At 40.7% G+C, this 19,855-nt stretch overlaps 1 protein-coding gene across 1 annotated transcript in view; it reads right to left on the reverse strand.

Moving 5' to 3' along the window:
• ASPSCR1 (ASPSCR1 tether for SLC2A4, UBX domain containing) overlaps positions 1 to 19,855 on the reverse strand; it is a 4,162,292-nt gene that overhangs the window by 434,444 nt on the left and 3,707,993 nt on the right. The window contains exon 14 of the mRNA XM_044068220.1: positions 5,218 to 5,287. Coding sequence (XP_043924155.1) covers positions 5,218 to 5,287 — 70 coding nt within the window. The remainder of the gene's footprint in view (positions 1 to 5,217; positions 5,288 to 19,855) is intronic.

Below are 19,855 nucleotides of genomic sequence, written 5' to 3' on the forward strand. Positions count from 1 at the left end.
ATGAACCTATATATGAAAGAAGAGCAAGGAGGCTTGGATTTAATAAACCCAGTAGTACATGCAGCATATTTAATTTTATATAAGTTATTAAAAGGAATTATGAAAGAAAATAAAAACTTGATAGAAATTACACTATATTATAAATACAAAGAACTGTGGGAAGGAATGGAAGTTAAAAAAAAAAGTAAAAGCACTGTGAATGAAGAAAAGAAAGCGTACCAAAACAAAATAGGGTTATGAAAAATAAAGAATATATTTGAAAAAATAGGAATGGTACTTAAATATTATGAAAGCATTTTATTGCATTGATCCATGGAAAGATTTGGAAATAGATAAGAAAAAAGCCATAATGATGAGGCATAATAATTATAAAAAAATTAAAGAATGTAGTATTTTTTATGGAGATTGTGTATTAGAAAATTGCCAGTTAAGGCAAATATGCCATACAAGAAAAAGCAAGATAGAATATGTAATACATGTAGAGAGTCTGATACTACTGAGCATTTGTTTTGAAAATGTGAGAGAGTTAATTTTTGAAAAGAACCATGTAAACTTAATAGGGTGAAAATAAATATGGACATAATAGAATTCAGTTATTGTGGTGCACGAAAACAGGAAGAATTGAAAAAATGGACAGAGTAATATTTTATGTTTCATGGACTATATGGAACAAGAGACTAAATGAAATCAAATACAATGAAAAATGTACTTTGACAAAGATTCTGGAAAAAAAATAATGTTGGTTGTGGATAAAAGAATGGGGGGAATGCTTAAACTGAAGTTTAGAATGCATGGAGATTTGTAAATAGTTGTAAATAATGTGAATATGTAAATAATATGTAATGTACATATCATTAAAAAAAACTACTCTTTTCGATAGGTGCAGTGGGATTTTTTTTTACATTCACCTGAACTACCACCAACTCAAGTAGATGGGGCATTGATTTAACATCTCATCCGAAGGACAAAGTGAGAAAGAAGTTCATGTGGACAGAGATCACAAACCTTTACAAAGCATATCCAAAAAGGCTTTGTAAAAGACACCTCAGACTTTGCAGATGATACTACTTAATCAACAGAAGTATGTTCTGAAAGTGAAATACTGGCAGGACAAGGAATTACAAACAGTAAAAAGATAAGTAGATTACAATTACCAAAGAAAAATTAACTGTTGGAAGAACTAGATATTATTCGGGTAATACCACAGTTACCAATAACAGAAAAAAAGGTAAAAGATTTTCAGAGGTGTACCGAAAATCAATCAGTAGAGAAAGAAGATGCCAACGCCTTAATATTCAAAGCTGACGAATAGTTTAAAATCAGATGAGAAAACAAATGTTTGACAGGAAATATCAATTACTGCAAATCTGGACCACTTGCAATGCGTATAAGAGCAAAAATCCAAAGAAAGAGGTACTAGCATAACTAGAACCAGATCATCCATGGAGGCAAGTGTCTACAGATTTGTTTCAGTTCAAATAAGTCATTTGTCTTATTTACATGGATTATTATTCCAGTTTCTCTAAAATAAACAATATGACAAAAGCAAGTGTCGAGTATGGTTAGGGTATTAAAACCCATAGCCTGAAGACAAGAAATATCTTATGTTCACATATCTGGCAACAAACTACTATACACAAGTCAGGAATTCAGAACATTTCTGAATGAGTGAGAACTGAGACAGGTAACAAAGTTCTCACCATCCTCAATCCAATGTGCAGGGAGAGAAAACTACTGAAACAGGCTGAGATTTTCAAGAAATAAAAGATCTAGCAAAAGCAAAAATATAAAGTGGAGTAAATGCTTAAAAGAAATCAGCACAAACAGAAATACTACTACAAAAGAAAATGCAAATTATATCAGACCTACAGACTGGAGAAATAGAATACAACAGCCTTAAACGTTCATGGCCTGAAATTGTAGTTTTTGGTAAAGCAGCTGGACCAAGATACTGTAGGAGTCTATGGGAAAGCTGGTAAACTACACAAAAGAAATCACAGACACCTGTAAAAGCAGAGGATTGAGACTGGGTCTTCATTAACAAATAAGCTGTTATAAGTCTAAAAAATGGATGACCAAGAAATTCACCTTGAGAAAAGAATGAAGTAAAGCTCAAGCTGTGAATCTTAATACCCACTCTGAATATATACCACTATCTAGCTATCACAGAGAAACAAATTCATAATACTTTGTAGTGCATAGATCTTTAGCTAGTACAAGTTACAGACAGAAAAAATGTAGGCATGCCAAGTGTTTTACATCATTAACAGATGTAATACATTTACTACTGCCATGCAGTTCTTTTTCTAGCAAGTTGTACTTTAGGCAATTCAATGCATTAGAAGATAAAGAGAGAAGAAAACAGAAAGAAGAAAGTGCATGATGGAGTGCAGAGTTTTTGCAGTTATGGAAGCCATAGCACACCCAGCTTTGCCTAAGACATAGTGGCCTGATGTGAAGTGAAGTGCATCTCTGCTCTTCTAATAGCTTTAAAAGGGTTTCCCTACACTCTTAACAAATCATTCAAAAACACATTACAATACATTTTTCAATATCATAAAGCATAATGAAAAAAAAACTTTTTTTTGTAAGGGGTAAGCTCCCTGCACCCTTCAAGTAGGATAGTTCACCCCCCCCCCCCAAAAAAAAAACTTCTACACCAACTTCCCAGTTACAATTATTGCAGTGCTCTGCCAGCTCATTCCATATAAGTTAGTGCTGTTTTGGCAAACTAGAGTAAAGAAAACTGCACTAAAGCTGCTTGGCGAGGAATGGCATGCCAAAGTGAAGGAAAGCTTTAATACACTTCGTGCTGGCACACACACACACACACTGGAGTGAACACCGTTTACAAACCTAGCAAGAAATTAGAAAATAACAGTGGTAAAAAATACTCAACAAAACTTTGTTACGCAACTTTCTTACCTCAGGAAGGTGCTTAACAAAGTTGCCTTTCTCCTTATTTTGGAGTCTAACTGTGGAACTCCACATACTAAAGATATGATGATGTCGCAGATCCAAGAAGAAGAGTAATCAAAAGTGTCACAAACAATCTTTTTGAAAAAAAAAGAATATCAAAACTGATTGGGTCAGCAGTTGCAGAGACAGAACCTGAAACTGTGGCTACAAGTGAAGCTATAATACATCAAGAACTGTTTCAAAAGCAAGAATTGACATCTGGTATAAACACAGTCACATCAAATTGTCTAGATGTGGTACACCACTGAAGAAACCAGACAGAATGGTCTATTCCAGAATTAAACATGATTATAAAGTCTGAAAAGTCCATCATTAAAATGGTCTTCTATATGTAAAATAGTTTCACTTGACATAAATATCCTATAGCAACATAATGCATGCTCTTCACAGATATATTAATATGTATTTTAGTTTTAAAAAGAGGGGCGGTAGATATGAAGTATATACCTTTAGTGCTAATAAGACACCTAGAGTGATTAGCATGTCATGTGCTACACAGAAATTTCATAAAATTCAAACTGTAATATAGACCTTAGACTACAAGTGCTGTCTCTGTAAACTATTTATTAAGCCTCATGGTGTAACATATCTAGTACTTAAATCTTATTATTCTATCTGAAAAGTAAAAAGATTTGTGAACTTTTTCACTGCTGTGTTTGTTTATTCAACTTATGGTTTATAACAGGAGAAGCAAAAATACCTTTCCGAAGGTCTGAATTAGAAGACAGCACTTTTCTTAGGGACAGAAGAGAGGCAAGGCTAATGCTACAGCAAGAGCAATGTCTTCAGCACTGAACAGCTTTTTAAGGTCTTCTGTTTCTACACCTTGATTATGTACCTGAATTTGAGGCAGACTGAGCAAGAAAAGGTATTGCTCTAGATATCCAAACAACGGAAGCATTTAGTCTTCCTGTCAGCAGATGGAATCTGATTTCCACAGGTACACTTTGCTGTAATAAAAATTGCAACTGAACATAAAAAGACCTACAACCAACCGCAATACTGAAACATCTGACTAATGGTGGTGGGGCATAAGTCAGCTGGTCTACAGGAGTTTGGGGTACAGGACAGCCATTAACCCCCAGTATATAGTCATCCTGTCCAAAGAGGGGGATGGACAAATAATTAAAACAAAATAAAAACATTAGCTGGCAGTGTGAATACTGGCTCTAGATGATGGTCACTGTTGATGTGTCACCTTGACCCCATGTGCAAACATGGGAAAAAGGGGGTTATGAATGGACGGATTGTGAATATTAGCTGCAGAGTCATGTTACAGTTTACAGCTGCTGGTAGATATTTCAAGACTTATGAGCCATCAATGACTGTAAATGAAGGTATACTGTAACAAAGTTTAAGCTCAGAGGTACATAAATGTAATCTGGCAAAACTCTGTAAAGTTTTGGTTTACACTAAATAATCCAGCAGTTTGTTACACAACCTAGTTTTTGATATTGACTATTTTGTGAATGTATTTCTTTTCATTCTAGTACTTTAAGCAACTTCCAAATGGTTGGCTGTAGTAAGTTTTACCAGAGCACACATTTAAAGTCAGCAGTGCCACTGGCACCTAGTCATACTAAGCTTAAAAGGCCAGGTATAGCTTATGAAATATCCATTGATAATCAGTACTACAGATGTTAAGTTTCCTTAATCTAACCCATTATAGCATACTAACACGCAATATAAGCATGTTGTAATGTGCCTCTGCATATATTCTAGTTTTAAATGATCAGATTTGGTGTAGCTATGAAACCAGAAACAATGGTAACTATGATCAGAAATTTAAAAACTTCATCTAACATTTTTTGTCTGAATAAAAGTCCTATAAATGTTAGATTTCTAGACACGCTGAATGATGTTACTCCTGAATCTACATTTTTACAGATATTCTTGATTGAGAATACAAGGACATAAATACAAGATTGGACAGGCTTGTATTAAATCCAAAATTCATTTCCATACATTTTCCAGTGTTAAAATTTTAACTATAGCTTTAAGTATTAACATGCTACTCTATCTAATGATGCAGTAAATTAGTGCATACGCAAGTCAGGACAACTAATTTACATTCATTTAAAAACTTTCTTAACCAGCCATACATTTCTCCAGTAAGCTTAAGGCAAACATTTCGAGTAGTACATGTTTCAAAAATGACTACAGTACTCATGAGCTACTACTAGAACTTACAAAAAAAATTTAAATAAAATAATTAAAAATAACATTATTTAAACTCACCTAGCAACAGAGATATCAGCCTGAGATGGCGAGACCACGAATTCAAGAAGCTCCGACTTCAGATAGCAGTCTTAAATGAAAAAAACAAGTAATACTTAGAATCTTAACATTTAACTAGACTACATGGCAAGCAGTTGTAAAATTACAAACTGGTCAGAAATACAAAAGATACCCAAGAAGAATCCTTTCAAATGTTTTAAAGTGATGCATACCAGAGAAGGAAAAAATCAGGAGCACAAAATTAATGAAGTAAGAGGGGCATCATGGAAGACAACTCAGAGACAAATGAACAGCATAAAGACACTTATGGAGCTGCATGAAGTGGGTGGAGGGTCTATGCCTGCTGCTTAGTTTCTTAATAAACATCTGCAGTGCTTTATTGTACATCGAAGCAATAACATCTCTGTAGTCACAATTCAGTTACCTGACACCCCCACTGCATGTGTTGATGAATTCCAATGACTTTTGTACTAAATGCAAGTTATCAGCATTACAGCACATATAAGCTCTGCTTCAAATATAGAATAAAACATTGTACATTGAAACTTTCTAGCTTTGAGATCCTTGCTATGAATCTAAAGCTGAGTCTCAAAGACAAGAAATTCTTTAGTTTGTTCTCAGCTCACAGAAAGTACAGTTTTGTACCTACCATAAATGTAGATGTCCGATAGGTATGCATCTGCAGTCCTTACATATGGGTTGTCCTGCCTCAGGCAGCCCTTCGGTCAGCCGGATTCCAAAGTCTGGGTCCGGCGTCGGCTGATGTCGCCCTTTCCCCGACGTCAGAGCGCCTGGGGTATAAAAGCGTCAGCTGATGCCATCTTCCTCAGTTTTTCTTGCCCCAGATGCCAGGTGCCCTCTAAGGAAGGCTAAATTTGGAGAGATGCAAAAATTCCAAACATGCACAGTAATATAAAACAAATACACCATAATAGATAACCCCAGCTAGCTAGAAGAGGGATAAGTACCCATGAAATACCACAGAGGGGTAGGAGGGAGGGAAAACCTGACTGCAGATGCATACCTATCGGACATCTACATTTATGGTAGGTACAAAACTGTACTATGTCCTTCAAGGATGCAACTGCAGTCCTTACATATGGGTAGAATACCATAGCCAAGCTGGGGGAGGTAGGACCTAAGAAAAGGATGGTGTAGCTAAAATGCCCTGCAGGACTGCTGTAGCAAAGCCTGCTCTGGATCTGGAATATAAAGGTAAGTTGTAATGTTTGGAAAATGTATGCACGGAGCTCCATGTAGCAGCTTCTAAAATGTCTTTCGTAGCCACCCCTCTTAAGAAGGCTGTGGAGGTGGCTGTGGCTCTGGTGGAATGAGGTCTAATGTTAACTGGCACAGTTTTTCCATGGAAAGAATAGCAGAATCAAATGCAATTCCCTATCCATTTTGAAATTGTCTGTTTGGAAATTGCTTTTCCTTGTACACCAGCAGCATATGCTACAAAGAGCTGGCCAGTTTTTCTGTAATTCTTAGTTCTGTCCAAGTAGTAGCGCAACTGTCTGTGAATGTCCAGGGTATGCAAAAGTTTCTCTCCTTTGTTTTGTGGATTTGGAAAGAGGGTAGGCAGGTGAATAGCTTGGTTCAGTGAGACCCTGGATACCACCTTTGGCATGAATGAAGGATTGGTTCTCAATGAGACTCTGTCCTGATGAAAAATAAGAAATGGTTGTACTGCCATGAGGGCCTGTAACTCAGATACTCTTCTTGCTGAGGTTATGGCCAGAAGGAAGGCAGTCTTCCAAGACAGGAACTGTAGTTCTGAAGATGCTGCTGGTTCAAAGGGAGGTAGAGTTAATTTTTCCAAAATGAAGTTAAGGTCCCATGTAGGCACTGGTGGTTTCCTTGGAGGGTTGATGCTCTTAATTCCTCTTAGAAACTGTCTTAGCAGAGGATGAGAAAATACCGGTGGATCAGTGTTGTACTCTGCTGAAATTGCTGAAGCATGAATTTTTATGGAAGAGTAAGAAAGGCCATTATGGAGCATTTCTGCCAAGTATTCCAGGATTTGTGCCATGTTCATCACTGTCAGATCCTGGCCCTTTGTGGTGTTCCAAGTGTGAAATCTTTTCCATTTTGCTGAATATGCCTTTCTTGTGGAAGGCTGGCGAGCTTCCATGATGATATCCTTTACTCTCTTGGATAGTTTATCCTGGCGAGGAGTCAAGGTATTTTCCAGGCTGTCATCTGCAAGGTTTTCAGGCTGGGGTGCAGAGTTTTGTAGTTGTGCTGTGTCAGAAGAAGTGGCCATTGTGGTAGAGGCCACGGTTTCGTGTGTGACATGCTCCTTAACAGTGGGTACCCAGTGCTGTCTTGGCCAGTCCGGAGCTATCAGAATCACTTTTGGCTGTTCTGTCCTGATCTTCAGTAAGACCTTGGTCATTAATGGAAGAGGTGGGAATGCATATACTGTTAGAGTATTCCAGCTGAAAGAGAGAGCATCCACTTTCCATGCTTGTGGGTGGTATGTCCTTGTGCAGAATTTCTTCAGTTGATGGTTGTGGTGACAGGCAAAAAGATCTATGTCCGGCCTCCCCCATGATTGTGTTATCTGAAGGAAGGTGTCTGGATGCAGCATCCATTCGTGCGGATCCATGATATTTCTGCTTAGGCTGTCTGCCAGTACATTGTCTTTTCCTGGCACAAACTGGGATTGCAGTTGTATATTGAGTTTTAGGGAAAGTTCCCAAAGATTCATTGCCAGTCTGCAGAGAGGGTAAGAATGGGTACCTCCTTACTTGTTTATGTACCACATAACTGTGGTATTGTCTGTCCTTATTAGCAGGTGTGCTTGATGCAGGAAGTGTTTGAAGGCCTCGATTGACTGTATCACTGCCAGCATTTCCTTTTGGTTTATGTGCAGGTGCAATTCTTTTTGTGACCATAGTCCTTGAGTGCATCTGCCCTCCATATGTGCTCCCCATCCATCGCCTCTAAGGCGTCTGTTGTAATGGTTTGGCTGGTAATTGGTTTGCTGAAGGGCAGACCCATGTTTGACTGGCTTGCTTGAGCCCACCACAGAAATTCCTTTTGAAGGCATGGAATGAGTGGAATCAAAGCTTCTAGGCTGTGACTGTGCTGAGACCATAGACTCCTTAGGTACCACTGTAGTTTCCTCATATGCAGCCTTGCTTGTGGGATAAGAAGAATGCAAGATGCCATGAAACCCAGGGCCTGCAGGATTTGCCTTGCAGTGAGCTGGGTTTGTTTTGTCAGATCCCTGAAATAATTCGGTAGTTGCTCTTGTTTTTCTTCTGTGAGAAAAGCCATTTGGGTGGTTGTATCTAATGTTGCACCCAGAAACATTATTCTTTGGGATGGAACGAGTCTTGATTTGTGAATGTTGACTGTGTATCCCAAGGCCTGAAGTAGGCGGATGGCATAATTCAAATGTTTTACCAAAGTTTGTTGGCTGTCTGCTTGTATTAGGCAGTCGTCCAGGTATGGGTATATTTGTATCCCCTAAAGTCTGCAGTGTGCAATTACTGATGCCAGGCATTTCGTGAATACTCTGGGCGCAGTAGATAAGCCAAAGGGCAATGCTGAGAATTGATAATGCTCTGAACCTGCAAGAAATCTGAGGTGTCTTCTGCAACTTTGTCTGATAGGGAACATGCAGGTATGCCTCCTTGAGGTCTAGAGAAACCAGCCATGACCCCTTGCCCAGCATGGGAAGGAGTTGCTGTAGGGTCAGCATTTTGAATTTTGGCACAATGAGATAAGTATTTAGTGCGGACAAGTCCAGAATAGGCCTCCATTGTTTTTCTTTTCTTGGTACAAGTATTAGTCTGGAATAAAATCCTTGGCCTTGTTCTGTGAGAGGAACCTTTTCTATAGCTTTCATTTGCAGTAGGTTGGAAACTTGTTTGAAAGCCTCTACCCTTTGATTCGGAGGCAGGTTTGGCATGCCTTTTCTTTTTGGTAATGTATGAAAATGGAATCTGTATCATTTGTCTATTATTTGCAGTGTCCATTTGTCCCTTGTAATACTGTGCCAGTTTTTTGAGAATAAAGATAGCTTTCCGCCCAAAGGTGCTTCCAATTGAGCCCTGGTTGGCAGGGTCAAGGTGAAGTCATTGAGTTTGTCCTTGTGCAGCTGTTGCAGGTCCTGCACTACCTCTCTGGTTAGGAGGCTGCCATTGACGTCCTCTGTAGGAGCCTCTAGCTTGCCCTCTACCTCTGGCATGCCTGTTCTTGCCTCTTTGAAATCTGTCTGTGTCTGGAAAGGACCAATTCTTAGAAGGCCAATTTCTGCTGAATCTTGGTGGTTGGACCTGGAGAAAATCTTTGATTGTTTGTACAGATTTAGCCTTTTCCTCAAATTTCTTTAAGACCTCCTGAGCCGAGGAGCCAAACAACTTTTGCTTTTCCAGTGGAGCATCGAGAAGCTTTGCTTTAACATGATCTGGCAAAGTTTGTTCCTTCAGCCAAGCATGCCTACGTATGACTGCACCTGTCATTGCTGACCTACATGAAGCTTCCAATGCATCATAACCACACTGCAAGAAATGGTTGCTAACCTGCTGGGAGTTATGTACCAGATCCTGAAGTGCCTTGCGATCTAGGGGTTCAGGAGAAGACAGTTTTTTATGCAATTCATCTAACAAATACTCTTGGTACTGTATCATATGGAATTGACAATTCAATGCCCTCATTGAAAGAGTGGAAGTAGTATACACTTTTTTACCCCATCTCTCTAAAGCCCTGGACTCCCTTTCAGAAGGAAGTGGGTTTTAGTAATGGTGGTTGCAACCCCTTTAGGGCCCTGGGAAATAGTTTCTGGGTCAGGAGAGTGGCCCTTGTAAAGAAAATGATGCGAGTCCGGGACCCTGTAGTACCTATCGGCTTTGACAGGAGCTAGAGGGAGGGAGTCAGGAGAAATGCTAGACTCAGAAAACACATCACCAATGACATTCAAACAGGAGGAATAGCCAAAGGTCTATGCTGAGGTAAATGCAAAAAAGTCCTTAATCTCTTCCTGGAATCAGAGAATTCCTGGCCCTACCATTTGAAATGCTCTCTCATGGAGTGAAGGGTCTCCCCAAAGGACAACTCTTCAGGAGGGGAGGCCGAAGGAATAGATTCCTCTGCATCAGAATCCTCGTAGGCCGTCAAGGCCTCCTCCTGGTAGTCTGATAGGGCAGAGTCATCTGAGGCCTCATCAGAAGACTGGGGATCTGTGTGCTCAACCCAGGGCCTTTTGTCTAGAGGGGGCTGAGAACCCCTGTCCGGATGTGGCTGAGAGCCCCTAATTAAGGAAATAAGGTCCTCAGCTAAACTTAAGATCTGTGAACCAGTAGTGGATCCCTGAGGAATAGCCTTGGGGGGGGGGGGGGCAGAGATTTTGGCTGTTTAGCAGCTTTAGCCCGTGTGAATGCCTTAATGGACATGGATGCAGGAGGCCTAGCTGCTCCACGTGCTGGTGTAGTTTTATCTAGAGAAATGGTGTTGGTTGTTTCCGGAGCACCGGTTTCAGAGGGGAATTCTATAACCGACTCAGAGGGGGGTCTCCAGGGCCGAGGTTGTCGATTGTGCGGTTTCAACGGTCGGAAGTACCAAGGACTCTGTTTCAGCCGAGACCGAGACACTCGCGGTAGGCCTAGGGGTGGTTTCGGCTGAAATCACGGTCCGCGTGTGTCGGTCCTTGTCCTTCCGTTTTTTAGGTAAGTGAGATGTCGGAGTCTCCGACGGCATATTATAACAGTAACTAGCCCCAAAAAATTCCTCTGCAAACTCCGCCCGACGCCTAAGAGTGCGTCGATTGAAGGAAGCACAGGCTGTACAGGCCGAGACGTCGTGGTCTGGGCCTAGGCAGGGGAGGCAGTAAGAATTGAAATCCTTATGAGGTATTTGTTTCCCACAAGTTAAGCAATTATTAACTTTAAGCGTTTGATCTGACATCGGCTGAGGCAAGAAAGAGTCCCCAACGGGGTACTTAGCTTTTGAAGTCTTCGGTAGCTGAAGTTACAGGAGCTGGCCGACCGGCACTTGCGAACTGCTTCTGCTTCGGGCACCACGCGGCAAGAAAGACTGAGGAAGATGGCATCGGCTGACGCTTTTATACCCCAGGCACTCTGATGTCAGGGAAAGGGCGACATCAGCCGATGCCGGACCCAGACTTAGGAATCCGGCCGACCAAAGGGCTGCCTGAGGCAGGACAACCCATATGTAAGGACTGCAGATGCATCCTTGAAGGACATCACTGAAAATGACTATTTCTCAGGCTTTTTTCTTCTTCTTGAGATTCTTATCTAATCGTGCAGCCTTTGAAATCAGTATTCAAAACTATTTATCACCGATTTGTAAAAAAAAAAAATAAAAAATAAAAAAAAAACTAAGATGCACTGTCTAGTATACAAGTCCATAAAGGGTCCTTTTTTGAATTCAAAAAAATCTTTTCATGTAAGGAAGAAAAAAAAAAAAAAAGAGGGTGACAATATATAGGAAACTGTTCTGGCTTTTTCTAATCTAGCTGCTCTTTCTGTGCTACTAGGGATCCAGAAAGTGACTGGCAGGCTTTTACTCAGAGGTTATTCTCTGCCTTAATTTCCTTAAAGCTTCCTCATGGGGTTTCTGTTCTTACTCCTCCTTGGTCCTCTACTCCTCATGAAAGGCGTACACTTCTGCTACCCTAGCTTTTAAGGCTATTAATTATCAGACCCATAAGTCTAGGTATGTGTTGGCTTTTCTTTCTCAAGCCTGTCAACTTATTTCTGATTTTCCAGACTGCGAGGGTAAAACGTCTGTTCTTTTCTTGCTAGGGACTTCCTCTCAAGTCATTCGTCATGCTATTAAATGTAGTTATGATGTGGCGGATGTCTCTTCTAGGGCTGCTGTTTTTGGTTCAGTTATGAGGAGGTATTCTTGGCTTAAACTTCAATCTCTATCTGATGATATTAAAGCTAAGATGATGCATGCTCCACTGGATTCTAAACTTTTGTTTGGGGTACTGGAACTTAGACGTGTTTATTTCTCCTCTGCCTAAATTTCACAGAAACTACCCTACTAAGCCTCTGGCCTTTGTTAGTAAGAAATCACATCCTTCTACTAAAGGTAAGGAGCATGGCAAATGGATTCCTCCTGCTAAGACTACTCAATTTTCTGAGACTCCGAAGCCTTTCTTTCTAGACAAGCCAGGAGCTGTGTGACTATCCATCTCTTCCCAGCCACATTCCTTTTTTTCTTCGCCTTTCTCTTACGGTTTGGCTTCAGATCACTCAGGATTCTTAGGTTCTGTCGATCATTCATCAAGGGAATTCATGGTGTGGAAATCCTGTCCTCCATTCAGGGGCATTCCTCAGCATCATCAGGAACATCTTCCCTTTTTACCAGAGGTTCTTCACGATCTCTTGTCTCAGGGTACTATTCAAGAGGTGCCTATGTCACAAAGGGGAAAGGGTTCTACTCCCAACTGTTTCTAGTTCCCAGAAAAGAGGGCACTTGGTGACCTATTCTAGACCTCTCTCAACTAAACACTTTTCTAAAGGTACCTTCCTTTCAGATGTTGTCTCTTCAAATTCTGTTTTCTCTCTTGCTCCTTCAGGCCTATATGGTGTCTCTGGATCTCAAGGATGCTTATCTCCATATTGCGATCTCTCTTTTCAGGAACTCGTTGCATGCCTCTGTTGCTTCCTGGTATTTTCAGTTCACTGCTTTGTCCTTGGGCCTTTCTACTAACCAAGGGTGTTCAACAAATGCTTTGCTCCTGTGATTGCCTTTTGCAGACTTCAAGGAATCCAAATATCCATTCCCCCTAGTTCTTTACCTTCCTGGATGTACATGTTACCTCTTGGGCTCCTTGGACTGGTGTTCCTCATAGGGCAATCAGTTCTGTTTTTGGTAAGCCTGAAAGTCACCTTTATGCCCTACGTTATTGCAGGGTGTGTATGGGGACGTTTAACATACCTTTTAAATTCAGAAGTCTTTGAAAGACTGGCCACACATCGGGCTTCTGTGACAGGGAATTCCATATAGTTAAGAATACTGCAACAGTGAAGCCAAGAACATCTACCTTTATGGTAAGATTTTACACAACTGTACTTTCTGCTTACAATCCATACGGCTAAGAGCTACTTAGCAACTGAAAAACCTTCCTTGTCAGAAGCAAAGTTAGCACACAGTTAAGCTGGTCTTCCAAAGGTCAAGTGGACTGCTGATGCATTTTTTTTTTTAGTTTATATTTTGTCCCACAGATAGACATTACTTTTCATATAGGTTCATGTATAGCTTCATGGGTTACTACTAGGCTAATCGCCTTTGTAGGTCATTTAAGCTTAGCCAATTATCCTAAGTGAGAATCACCTAATGTCTGTAAGGTAGACACCTTAACCATTATGCCAACTTCCCTGTAAAGGAGACAGGTCATAATTTACTGTAATCAGACATTGTACTGGGTTTACTTTGCTTACAGAATTTATGCAGACAAAATCATTTTTGCGCACACATATAAATGCTAGTATAGTGGACCTGATCATGTCTTGGGAATGTACACACTAGTCACTAGAGGGCTTAGGACAAAGCCTGGCTATGTCAGACAAACAGAATGGTTGGGTGGTCCTTTTCTTCAGTCTTTTCCTTCCAGAGTCATACTAATGTCTTTTTAACTTTATTTTTGTTTTAAGTTACAGTCTTTTTGCAGTACCTCAGACACTTGTGTAATGTTGGAGTTTCGTCCTGCCACCAGTGATGATGGTGGATGCTTCCATGGTGTGAAATCTATTTTAAAGTTGTACCAGCACCATAGACAATGCACTGGGATGACCACAGAGACAGAGATACAGCTCAAAAGGGATGTATAGAGCTTTATCCCAAGCTTAGCCATTGGTACAGAATCCTTATCTTGAACAGACTCAACAATTAGTTCACTAAGGTACCTTTCTCCTTGGATAAGATGTCAAGAGTTTTGAGAAAACTGAATTAACTCTGCATTTTACACCTGCATGCACTGAACCAAATAACTAGACAATTTAATGCACTTCACACATTCTGTTCGTCCTCATGCCAAACACAACTTGTATATCAAGGGGGTGGGTGTCTGCTGCATGTGATCAAGGACCAGTTGGCCTGGTTCAAACTGCTAAAAGTTTTAATGTGGACTGAAGGCTAGATGCTTTGCCAGGGCAGGATTATTTGTCCAAGACCACTGCACTTTCATGGGGAATTTCTCCTCTTGCCACTGTTGTGTGAATATGTACATTTACTATATCTAAGTTGGGAGGACTACAAGGGGGTGCATGGGGGCATGCCCCATGAAACAATGCTTATTTTAATGTTTGCAGGTGGATGGTCGGAAAGTGTGCCCTCAATGAGCTGTGATTCATAGATTTAATCTGGCCCTGTCTGAACACTATAACAGCTGGACTGGTCACCTTGGCACCTTGCATTTCAGCAACAAATCTCTTCACAAGCTTAAGCTTCTACCCTTTAATATAATCTCCCGTTCCAATTCAGTTCTCATTGCTGTCATTGCTGCTTCGACATGTTGTTAATGAGCTCAAATGATTAGGTGGTATTTTTCTGCGGTTTTACACAGATGAATGCCTTTCTTTCTTTTATTTCTTGTAAGGGAAGTTAGAGTGAGCTCTCTGCTTCTTTTCTACATAGCCATTGGCTAAGTTTTCTCAACTAATTTCACATGCAAAATTTCCCCTCTTATTCCCTTCCCTGTTCCTTGTCACACACACACAAAAAAAAAATTATATATATATATATATATATATATATATATATATATGTATATATATGTGTGTGAGTGTGTGTGTATACACATTTTATATATGTGTATATATATATATATATATATATATATATATATATATATATATATATATATATATATACACACACACACACACACATATACATATATGGATTCACTATGTAATGTCGAAATACTGAATTTCAGTATTTCGAAATTACATAGCCGAAGATACCGAACACCAAAACCCTAAAACCACGAAATTCAAAATCCCGACATTACACTACAGATACAGCACACACAAACACTTACACACCACTTCCCCCAACTCAAACATAATATCCTATACTACAGATAAGCAGGGGAGCAAGCCCCCCTGCACGCCCCTTATACTTATATAATAACTCTGAGATCGCACAATCAGACGCACACAAGCAACTCACTCCCACACATTATACACACCCTCGCACACACACACATCACAGTCAAAACACACACTGACAGACACTAAAGCCCCTAACCAACAGACATACACATACATACCCAAACTTACATCTTACCATTCACACACCACAACACCAGAAGTGCTAATTCAAAATCTCCGCACTTCGGGATTTTGAATTTTGCGCTTCTGGTTTACCGGTATTTCAAGACTTCGGTATTTTAATTTAAAAATACTGACATTCGGGATTTCAGTATTTCAAAATTAAAAAGGCAACCCATATATATGAGTGTGTGTGTGTGTGTGTGTGTGTGTGTGTGTATACATATATATATATATATATATATATATATATATATATATATATATATACACATACATATATACACACATACATATATATATATATATGTGTGTGTATATATATATATATATACATATATATATATATACACACACACACACACACACACACACACACACACACACATTTACTTCTGGACTAGAAGCTAGCATATAAATCTTGGTGATCAGTCTGTGTTACAACTCTTACCCAGTTCCTGTTGTGATTGTTGTATTTGCAATTCGTTGTAAGCCTTAAGCATGCAGAAGAAAGCCAAGCCAGGTTTTAAAAAGTGTAGAAAATGTGGCCACAAAAATGGGTGTGGAGAAATGGAAAGTGATTATAATATTGCTAAGAACATTACAATAAACTTGCCATAAAGGAGCTGGAAAAGGTGGAAAAATTGACTTTGGAGGACAAATACAGGAATTTCTCAAAATGGCCAATACCGGGGGTGGGGGTGGGGGGGTATAAGAATGAGGAACCCGATCCATCCAGTCTGGAAAAAAGATGTTATGAGCTAAACTCCCTAGACTTTCTTCTTCTGCACCTTGAAAAGGACGTTTTTTTATGGTGACTTTTACCAGATCCACTTTACATCATCAGTAAGAGACATCTGGCAGTATTGTCCAGGCACCGAAAGGAAGAGCAGGAAGCTTTTTATCAGAAAAATAACTTTCAAGATTCTTTTACTTCAAGACCTGATTCATATTCATCTCTTAGATCTCATAGGTCCCTTCAGAAGCCCCATTACTTGGATCTGAAATACATGATGTCAGCCTGCGTGACACCCTGGCTTCAATATAGTGTCATTTTAGCCTCTTCTGCGTTTAGGGTGACTCAAAAGTCACACTGCCCTCCTTTTCTTCTATTCCTCCTCCAGTCCCCATTGTGGCACCAGCAACAATGGCATCAACTCCCAACTCATGTTGAAGGATGTTCATTCGTCCATGCAGATGCCTTCAGCATCTGTGGTTGCTTCAGTTCCATCCTAAGTGTCAGCATTGAGGGCAACTATGTCCATGTGTCCTGGCAGTGACCACTAGTTACTGATTTCACTCCTGGTGGTGTCATGAGTGCTGTCGGTGTCACGGGGCTCAGTGGTGAAATCTTTGGAGATAACTTCAGCCTCAGAATGGTCAGTGCCAGTAGTGATCGCTTCTGGCGTTGCAGTTATGTCAATGCCGACCTACTCATTGCCCTGTGTTTTAGGCCTGAATATCTTCACTGACGCACTGATTTAGGGGAGAACATTTTATGTCTGTATGCAGAGGGAGGGTACAGGAACTATCAATTTTGTCCTAAGATACTGTCAACCCTGGGGCCTTCGACCTTTCACCACTGATATTCCCCATGGGCATAGGACTTCATAGCCCCATAATGCAAAAATATGGGGTGGCTTCTTCTCAGGAGAGTTTGTGCAACTCTCTACTCAGTACCCCCCTCCCAGAAGAAGCGGTGTAAGAGAAAGCACCTTGACTCATGCCAGAGTTTACCTCCCCATGATCTTGACAAAGGGGAGGCCTCCCCAAATTCCCTCTGGAAATGCTTCATTTGGCAAAATTTTGGAGATGAAAAGATAGAGGGGATCATGACCCACTGATCCCACCTCCCCAAAGGAAGACACGTTGCAGGAGGCTTATAAGTCTTCACACTCCCAGGGGCCTGGACTGTGTCACCCTCAGACAAGCAAGTTCATATGGTGAGCAATAAACCTGCATGAAGTCAGATGTGGTCAAGCCCATACTTTGGAAGCTATATAGACTTATAGACAGCAAAAGGTAGACATCAATGGAGTAAGGCACCTCTTACAGATTCCACAGTGGTGTCTGTTGCTACCAAGATAGATATCACAGGGGATGCCTCAGGCTATCCATCCTGTAAATTGGGAGTGTAGGATGATGGACTGACTTAGGAAGTGTGTTAATGCACCATTTGCATTCCCAGTCAGAGTTCTGAATTACATGGCACATATAACAGGGTCTATATTAGAACATCGAAAGTTTAATGGTTCGAATCACTAAAGGTCGACCTTTAATGATCGAACCATTAAAATTTCGAATGTTCAGAAAAAATTAAAAAAAAAAAGAAAGAAAGAAAATCTAAAGGGTGTAGAGGCAGGGGGCCCCACACCCCCTGCTACTTAAATATACCAACTCTGAGACCGCACTACATTGAAGTAAATGGAAATCTCTCCTTAAGGAGATTTCCATTTACCTATTTGATGTTCTGCACTTTCGCTATTCTCATGTCGACAATGTCTGATTCGACATTATCGGCTTTCGAGAATACAATAGGTAACCCATATAACCAGGTTTCAGCTGACTGAAAAAATGTGGACACACAAACAGTTGCTTGCAAGCAACCCGAGGTCTAAACTGGAGACCCAAATAGCTACAACATCTTGTGAATCTCTACTCACCATGCATCTGATTGACACTGCTACAGATGGTGCAGTTCCGAGAGGTAGGCTCTGGCTTTATGACAAGGACATAGGCATGGCTTCATCTAACTGACTTTGTGGATGGTTTCACAGTAGTGTTTGTCAATGTTCCTTTAGACGGCTTCACCTTGTTTGTACTGAAGGTGAAAGAGAAATTGTGGCAGTGTGAACAGGATGGCAAAATGCTCACAGCTATTGGGTCATGTTTTCAGCACCTCAAAGATCCTTTTAAAAAAATCAAAAAGGTGCCAAGAACTTATGGTTTTGCAAGTCCCAGAGCAGTCAGTGACAGGGGTTACCATGGCAGACGGGAATTCCTGTCTAGCTATTGTACTAGAGGCAGAGGTGGGCCAAACCACCAGGGCAAAAGGGGTTCTTCCAAGGCTCCTGTCAATATCAGTTGTAAGTAGTTGCCCAAACGTCCCACTCTGGAGACGGGATGTTTTTCCCTTTATTTCAATGCATGGTTAGCCATCATGCTGAATAAAGAAAATTATGTTTAAAGGCTACTCTAATTCCATTGTTGGAGATGTTCAGAAACCTGTGCTCACACCACCCACAAAAGTTTCACCCTACCAGTGGAGGACAGCAAGACAAGAAGTCAGATTTCTACTGCAGAAAAAAGCCATCTAAAAAGCTCCAACAAACCACAGTGGATCTGGATTCTACTCCAGGTTCCTGCTAGAGCCTAAAAAGACTCAGGACCTCAGACCAATTCTTGACTTAAGCCACCTAAACCAGTATGTGAAGGAATTGTTCAGGACAGCCATGTTGTAGTCCATCCTTCTGCGCTTACAAGCAGTCAGTTGAATGCACTCCTTGGACTTCTAAGATGCACATCTACACAGCAAGATAGCAAAATCATCAAAGTCATTCCTGGGCTTCCAGGTGGGAGCTGATCATTATCAGCTCAGAATCCTGCTGTATGAACTTACCACAGCCCCCCTCCCCCCGTGTTTACACAATGTAAGCCCCCAGTAGCAGTTTATATGCAACTTCTAGGGGTAATGGTTTTCCCTTACCTGGAAGACAGGCCCATAGCCACTCCCTGTACAAATGTATTACTGCTAACAAGACGGTACTTATTCTGGTTGTGTCTGTCTTTGGGGAACACGGTCAATCTACCAAAGTCTCAACTATTCCCAATACAGTCCACAGTTTTCACTGGCTGCCAGTTGGGCACAATCAATCAAAACTCAAGACTACCCACAGAAAGGATTGCCTTCACAGTCAAAGTAAAAAGCCTTTCTCAGACACCATAACCTACAGCAGCTGTTGTACTAATGGTGCCGAAACTTATGGCTGCATCCATTCAGATGGTTTCACTCACCAGAATGAACATGAGAATTCTCAAATGGACATTCAGAACTCAGTGGGACCAGGCAATACAACCTATGATGGATACTATCAAACTTGCTAGTGCATGTATATATAGTCTGTTATGGTGGGCACAAATGCAAACCCTTTCTGTGGGAACACGCTTTGTTCAACCCTCTCTGATTGCCATAGTGATGATGGACACATCCATTTTGGGGGTGGAGGGCATTATCTGCACAGGATAGTCCAAGGTATGCGGATTTAACTAGAGACTGGATTGCATATGAATATGGTGGAGATAACAGCAGTCCTCCTAGAATTGCAAGCATTTAAAACTTGCTCCTCCAGGGTGCAGTTGCCATCCACTTAACGTGGCAGCAA

The sequence above is a fragment of the Protopterus annectens genome, chromosome 4.part0 (assembly GCF_019279795.1).
Source record: "Protopterus annectens isolate FY-2018-M chromosome 4.part0, PAN1.0, whole genome shotgun sequence".
Taxonomy (NCBI): domain Eukaryota; kingdom Metazoa; phylum Chordata; order Ceratodontiformes; family Protopteridae; genus Protopterus; species Protopterus annectens.